The sequence below is a fragment of the Pongo pygmaeus genome, chromosome X (assembly GCF_028885625.2).
Source record: "Pongo pygmaeus isolate AG05252 chromosome X, NHGRI_mPonPyg2-v2.0_pri, whole genome shotgun sequence".
Taxonomy (NCBI): Eukaryota; Metazoa; Chordata; class Mammalia; order Primates; family Hominidae; genus Pongo; species Pongo pygmaeus.
In genome coordinates, this window is record NC_072396.2 from 41,451,450 (window position 1) to 41,458,972 (window position 7,523).

Consider the following 7,523-nt stretch of genomic DNA (forward strand, 5'->3'; position numbering starts at 1 on the left):
TCAGCTTTGGAGACCCCTTCACTCAGTCATAGCTGCATGTTTTCTAGCTGAAGCTATTGGGTTTGTGACCCCTAGCTGACTTGACCCAGGCTTGCACAGCAGCAACCTTCTTTGAGAATTCCACTTTAATTCAGGGCCTCTGCTGCCCCATCACCAAGATAACATCTCTTATGTTCTCATCTGGTTTCACACAAGGGAAGTTTTCCAGGGCAGCAGCATCTACCTAGGTTTGATTGGGTCAGCTTCTCATTCTCCAGTGGGTCACCTTTGCCAGCATTGTAAACCCAAATTCAAGGCAGTGAGAGCCTGAATATTACTCAATGCCTCATCTATGGTTTCCCATAGGAGTTTGTCTGTCTCAGGGAAATCTCCCTGAAAGGTCCACAGCTCCCTTATTGCAGCCAGGCTCTATGGCAAAAAAAAAAAAAAAAAAACCTTCTACTGTTTTCTCCTAGTGGATCTAAGGCAGACATGATGGACCACAGGAGGGGCTGAGCCATAAGACCCAGTTTACATTGCCATTCTTCCTTGACAAGCATTACTAGCCCCACTTCCTCATCTCCCAAGTGAACCAGCCAAACTCCTAATGATGTACCTGGTTTCTGCCCATAGTGGTCATGAATTTCCCTCCTTCCACACATCTCTGCAATTGTTGTCTAAAAGAGGGCAGAATCTTTTATGTGCACCAGACAATACCTAGTACTAGTTGTTACAGTGGGGCAGACCTGAGGCTAACTCCAAATTGTTCAGGAAGTTCTACACCAGCAGGAGAGTTAGCAAGAACCAGGGCACCATTTGAGCAGGGGTCTTTGAACCTGCTTCCTGGTACTCAGCCTGCATCCACCTCTTCAATCCCCATCATGAACAGGCAATAAAGTGAAGAACTATTTATGGCCTAGTTGACCAGATAATTTGGTCAACATATTTCAGCGACTTTCTTCAAATTTCTTTTCTTTTTTTTTTTTGAAACAGGGTCTCGCTCTGTTGCCCAGGCTGGAGTGCAGTGGCGCGCTCTTGGCTCACTGCAGCCTCGACTTCCCAGGCTTGAGCGATTCTCCCACCTCAGCCTCCCGAGTAGCTGGGACCACAGGCACATGTCACCATGCCCAGCTAATTTTTGTATTTTTCGTAGAGACGGGGTTTTGCCATGTTGCCCAGGCTGGTCTCAAACTCCTGAGCTCAAGCAATCTGCTTGCCTTGGCCTCACAAATTGCTGGGATTACAGGTGTGAGCCACCATGCCCGGCCCTCAAATTTCATTAAATTTACCCACAATATCCTCATCCTTCTCCTTCTAGAAAGCCATGTCTCTGTCAGTATCCCGCCCTCCTCACTAAAGCTGTCAAGAACTATAAAAGGTCTGAGATTTTGTCCTACTCAACAAGCTAACAAGTCAGCCCACCACAGTTTCATGGAATCTGGTAGAAAACATGACACTCAGAGATGGACAGTGTTTTACTGTAGAAAGGCCAGTCACCAGATATCAACATTTTGGCACCAGTTTCTTGAGCCCCGATTATGTAGGGGAACTCCTCTGTGCTGGTGCCCTGAAAACCGTGCATATATCCTCATAGGCCATGTAAGCAAAGCTCAACTGCAAGCCAATCCATGCTGTGGCAGAAGGCCCTGTGATCCTCCCCAAGCATGAGAGGATAGGCAGTCTTGTGAGGAGCTGCCATACCGCCATTTCTCACTTGCCTTTCTATTGTTTTTTTCACAGTAGCAAGAACATTTATTATAAAAATAGGTGGATAAAATAAGTGTGCTTTAACTTCTGGATATATGAGATGCTATTGTGATGCAGTTTTTCAGTGCAGACACGTGGCTCTGCAATGATGGGGATGGGCCCCCTAGTGTGATGTGCAGCCACAATACTCCATTTGACAAACCTCCTGGTTCAAGGCAGAGAGGAGACACCTTATTCTATAGAACAGGATGGGGCTTCCACCCTGGGGACCATACAAGTGGCTCCCACAGGCAGCCACCCCTTTCTGGCAAGCTGTGGCATACCCAGGTGCAGGCTGGGGGAGGGGCTGGCACACCAGCCCCAGATTGCTCTGGCTTCAGCCTGATGGAGACACAAGACTAGGACCTCCCTCTGCCAGATGTTCCTGACCCCATCTCCACCTCCAGCCTCTAGCCTCGCTGGGAGTTCCCTGTGACCCAGCCTGTTCCATAGCCAAAGGGGGACCAAAGTGAACGATCACAGTGCCCCACACCTATTCTAGAGGCCTTGGATCTCAGTAGAGCTTAATCCATGGCATCTGAGAGCACCCACCCTGTCCCTGAGAGCAGCTGTGCCGGGCCAGGGGGCCACAAGGGCATGGGTGGAATCTTGGTCACTGGCAGCACTCAGCCACGTGCCTGAGGAGCTCTTCACCTTGTTCCTCACTGAAGCACTGCAGGCAGTGAGGGCACTGAAGGTCCCCCTCTCTGGGTTGCGCCAGGATGCCCGCCCTCTGCAGGGGGTTCCAACTGCGTGGGACCCAGTCCCAGGCCTCCAGCCACCAGGCACCATAAGCTCCACTGCATCGGTGGCCAAGTACTTGGCAGTTTTGCTCCCAGCGTGAATCCAGCAGCCGTCTGGCTCCTGAGAATCCTGTCTCCAGGACACCTGGTGCAGCAAAGAGGTGACCTTTTCCTCCAGTTCCTGAATCCTACCTTGAGCCTGTTCCCGATCTGTCCTTTCTGACATGAAGTCATCCTTGTAAGCGAGAATCTGCTGTTCCAGTATCTGCACCCATTCCAGTGCAGCATCCCGGGCCGTCCTAGAACCTGCCAGCTTCTACTTCAATTCTGCACAGTCGTTTATTTTCTCTTCCAACTGTCTCTTGAGCCGGGAGATCTCCTTCCTCATCAGCTCGGGCTCATGGGGGGTCTGCAGCCCCCTGAGCTGTGCATGGAGTCCCCTCATGTATTCGTCCATGCTGGCATCGTATATCTGCCACTTGGCATTGAGGTCTTCAACATGAGTCACCTTCTGTTTTAACAGTCGATTTTCTTCCTCAGTAACACTCTGGACAGAGGTGTCCCTACCTGTATGTTCTGACTTTCAGGACTTCTCTCCCCCACGTTCCTTTGTGCATGCTGTCGTTCATCCAGACACTTGGCCAGATGCTGACACATGTGGGCAGTGGAGGTCAGCGTCCTCCGCAGCTGGTGGGTCTCATTGGCCAAGGAGCGGCACAGAACGTCACTGGTGGGGCGGGCCGGTTCCCCCTCCGCCATGCTCCTCCGCATCAGGACGACTTCCTTCTCTCGCTCGTGCTGTGGCTGGCTCAGCAGCTGCTGCATCTCCCTCTCTTTCGCTTCTAGTCGCTTAGTAAGCCTCTCAATTTCCTGGCGCATCTGGGCCTCCGCGGCGCCGTTCTCCTGCCGCTGCAGCTGCTCCCGGAAGAGCGCCACCTGCTCCAGCAGCGCGTCCACCAGGGACGGCGCAGTGTCCCCCTCCAGCGCGGCCAGCCGGGCACGGAGGAGGCACGCGATGAGGGAGTCGCGGGCGGCCAGCTGGTTCTGCAGGCGCCGCTGCCGCTACCCGACCTGGTAGTACAGGCCGCAGAGCTCTGCAGCTGCGCGCGGGGGCCCCCTCCCGGCCGCCCGACCCCGGGTCCCCGCACGTGACTGTGGGCCTGCCTGGGAGGCCGCACTGCCGCCGGCAACTTCAGTGCCCGAGCCCTGTCGGCTCTCTATCTTGAGGGAGTTTCTCTCATAGCCTCTTGGTTCCAATGAGGTGTGGGACTTTCCAGCTTGTCCCCTCTCCCTTAGGGAGGCTAAGCTGCAGGCTATAAAACTACTTAGCTGCAGTATAGTAATGGCTCCTCTGGTGGCTCATGCCTATAATCCCAGCACTTTGGGAGGCCGCAGCGGGTGGATCACTTGAGGTCAGGTGTTCCAGACCAGCCTGGCCAACATGGTGAAACCCTGTCGCTACTAAAAATACAAAAATTAGCTTGGCGTGGTGATGTGTGCCTGTAATCGCAGCTACTCGGGAAGCTGAGGCAGGAGAATCACTTGAACCCGGGAGGTGGAGGTTACAGTGAGCCAAGATCATGCCCCACTGCACTGCAGCCTGGGCGACAGAGCGAGACTGTCTCAAAAAAAAAAAAAAAGAAAAAGAAAGAAAGAAAGAAAAATGAAATAACTCCTCAGCAACAGGGTGCCCCAACACTCATGTTTCTTGTCATTTGGCCTCTTTTGTTTGGGTGTCCTATTGTGGGACAAGGAATGCAGAGAGCTGACACCATGCTGTTGTTTCTTTTTCTGTCTATGTAAGTAATAAACTGTCTGAATCTAATCAGTGCTTATTGTCCTCTTACCAGCCAAATCTGTAAGCCTGCTCAACACATTCTCACAGGACAACTCTAAAGAGGACCAGGTAACACCTGCACGTGCAGTGGATTGCATTATAGGAGAGAAACCCTGGACTTACGGAATCTGAACCTTTCATAATGGGCAGTAATCATTCCTGCCCTTCACTCCAGAGGGAGACTATTTTTATTATAGTGGACAGTAAGTATGCCTGCCCTTTGCTTCAGATGTAAACATTATCTTTACTATGTTAGACAGTAAGCATGCTTGCCCTTTTCTTTGGAGGGAGACACTATCTCTGTCTTTCAAGGATGCACTCTATACAAATATCCTGGAAAAGATAGTCCAGAGCAAAGGACAGTACAGTGCCTTACTTGCAAGATGTGCAAGCACACAAGACCTATGAAGAACTGTCTCCCAACAAAGGATACATGCAGAAGGAGAAAAAACTCTCTTAAACAAAAAGAGGCGGAGCCGGCAGGGACCGAGCGGGTGCCTCAGTCTCCTTCTCCTCCCCTTGCCTGTCCTCGCCATCTTCTCCTCACAGCCGGACCGGAACTATGTGATCCCGGAAGTTTCGGGTCCTTTGGACCTCTGTGATCCCGGAAGTTCCGGGGCTTTTGGACGTCTGTGATCCCGGAAGTTCCGGGGCGTTCCGGGGCGTTCTGGGGCCTTTGGAGCGTGGGATAAGCAGTAATGGCGGAGGCTGCAGCTCCCGGAACAGCAGCCACAACATCAGGAGCAGGAGCGGCAGCGGCGGAGGTGGCGGCAGCGGTCTCCCAGACTCCGATCCCCACAGTCACCGCCCCGTCCCCGAGGGCGGGCGGAGGGGTCGGCGGCAGCGGCGGCAGCGACGGTAGTGACGGTAGTGGCGGCAGGGGCGACAGTGGCGCGTATGACGGCAGCGGCGCGTGCGGCGGCAGTGACGCGTGCAATGGCAGCGGCGACAGCTGGACTAAACAGGTCACTTGTAGGTATTTTAAGTATGGGATTTGTAAGGAAGGAGATAACTGTCGCTACTCGCATGACCTCTCTGACCGTCTGTGTGGTGTAGTGTGCAAGTATTTTCAGCGAGGGTGCTGTATTTATGGAGACCGCTGCAGATGTGAACATAGCAAGCCATTGAAACAGGAAGAAGCAACTGCTACAGAGCTAACTACAGAGTCATCCCTTGCTGTTTCCTCAAGTCTCTCATCGATAGTTGGACCACTTGTTGAAATGAATACAAACGAAGCTGAGTCAAGAAATTCAAACTTTGCAACTGTAGGAGCAGGTTCAGAGGACTGGGTGAATGCCATTGAGTTTGTTCCTGGGCAACCCTACTGTGGCCGTACTGTGCCTTCCTGCACTGAAGCACCCCTGCAGGGCTCAGTGACCAAGGAAGAATCAGAGGAAGAGCAAACTGCCGTGGAAACAAAGAAGCAGCTATGCCCCTATGCTGCAGTGGGACAGTGCCGATATGGGGAGAACTGTGTGTATCTCCACGGAGATTTATGTGACATGTGTGGGCTGCAGGTCCTGCATCCAATGGATGCTGCCCAGAGATCACAGCATATACAATCGTGCATTGAAGCCCATGAGAAAGACATGGAGTTCTCATTTGCTGTGCAGCGCAGCAAGGACAAGGTGTGTGGGATCTGCATGGAGGTGGTCTATGAGAAAGCCAACCCCAGCGAGCACCGCTTCGGGATCCTCTCCAACTGCAACCACACCTTCTGTCTCAAGTGCATTCGCAAGTGGAGGAGTGCTAAGGAATTTGAGAGCAGGATCGTCAAGTCCTGCCCACAATGCCGAATCACATCTAACTTTGTCATTCCAAGTGAGTACTGGGTGGAGGAGAAAGAAGAGAAGCAGAAACTCATTCAGAAATACAAGGAGGCAATGAGCGACAAGGCATGCAAGTATTTTGATGAAGGACGTGGGAGCTGCCCATTTGGAGGGAACTGTTTTTACAAGCATATGTACCCTGATGGCCGTAGAGAGGAGCCACAGAGACAGCAAGTGGGAACATCAAGCAGAAACCCAGGCCAACGAAGGAACCACTTCTGGGAATTCTTTGAGGAAGGAGCAAACAGCAACCCCTTTGACAATGAAGAAGAGGCTGTCACCTTTGAGCTGGGCGAGATGTTGCTTATGCTTTCGGCTGCAGGTCGGGACGACGAACTGACAGACTCTGAAAATGACTGGGACTTGTTTTGTGATGAAGAATTTTGTGTCTTAGATCTATAGAAACCTTGCGTGGTGTGTGAGCTGGTCTGCTGACCCCAGACAGCAGCTGTCCCCTGTGGTGGTGTGGCAGTGCCTGTGTTCTCTCCTAGGCAGGCCTATCAACTCCAGGTGCTGTGGTAAGAATATGTACCCGGGGCCTGTCTTCTCAACCCCTCACCTTTCCCCAAGGAGTGTGTTGTTTTCCCTGTTGGAAAAAGTTACAAAAATAAATGTTAAAGGATTTTTTGTTTTTTGTTTTTTGTTTTATTGAGACAGAGTCCCACTCTGTCACTCAGGCTGGAGTGCAGTGGTGCAATCTTGGCTCACTGCAACCTCTGCCTTCCGGGTTCAAGCCATTCTCCTGTCTCAGCCTCCCAAGTTGCTGGGACTACAGATACACGCTACAATGCCCAGCTAATTTTTCTCATTTTTAGTAGAAACGGGGTTTCACCATATTGGTCAGGCTGGTCTTGAACCCCTGACCTCAGGTGATCCACCTGCCACTACTTTCCAAAGTGCTGGGATTACAGGCGTCAGCCACCATGCCCAGCCTTAAAGTTAGTTTTTTGTAACAGGCATGAGCCACCGCGCCTGGCTTTAAAGTCAGTTTTTTGTAACAGGCATAAGTCACTGTGCCTGGCCTTAAAGTTAGTTTTTTTGTAACACGAATTTAACTGTTGGACAGTTAGTTTAGGTGTGTTGCATCATCTGTTTTCAACCAGATTGTGTTTATGGACTTTTCACACACTAATTTTGAGGACCCCAGGTTCAAAAATAAAAGCAGTGGCCCTGCTTTGGGGTCCAATAAGGGACCTAAGCTGGCCAGTAGCCTTCTGCTCCAGACATGGAACGTGGATCCTTGAGGTTTCTGGTTAAATCTGCACATCTGTGTTTTTATATCTGTTCCCTACCCCTGTAATCCCTACCACATGCACTTGTTCTGTAGTTTTGGTCTCTCGTTTAATTGCATACAAGTAGTACTACTGGGTAACCAGAACCAAGTGTGAA

The 7,523-nt window shown here is 51.4% G+C and overlaps 1 protein-coding gene and 1 pseudogene across 1 annotated transcript; one reads left to right on the forward strand and one right to left on the reverse strand.

Annotated features, from left to right (window-relative positions):
* Positions 1-453: 453 nt before the first annotated feature.
* LOC134738999 (TNFAIP3-interacting protein 2-like) lies at positions 454-3,347 on the reverse strand (annotated as a pseudogene).
* Positions 3,348-5,003: 1,656 nt separating this feature from the next.
* Positions 5,004-6,536, forward strand: LOC129024444 (putative E3 ubiquitin-protein ligase makorin-4). Its single transcript, XM_054471526.2, has one exon. The coding sequence runs from the start codon at positions 5,004-5,006 to the stop codon at positions 6,534-6,536; it is 1,533 nt and encodes a 510-aa protein (XP_054327501.1).
* Positions 6,537-7,523: the final 987 nt, after the last annotated feature.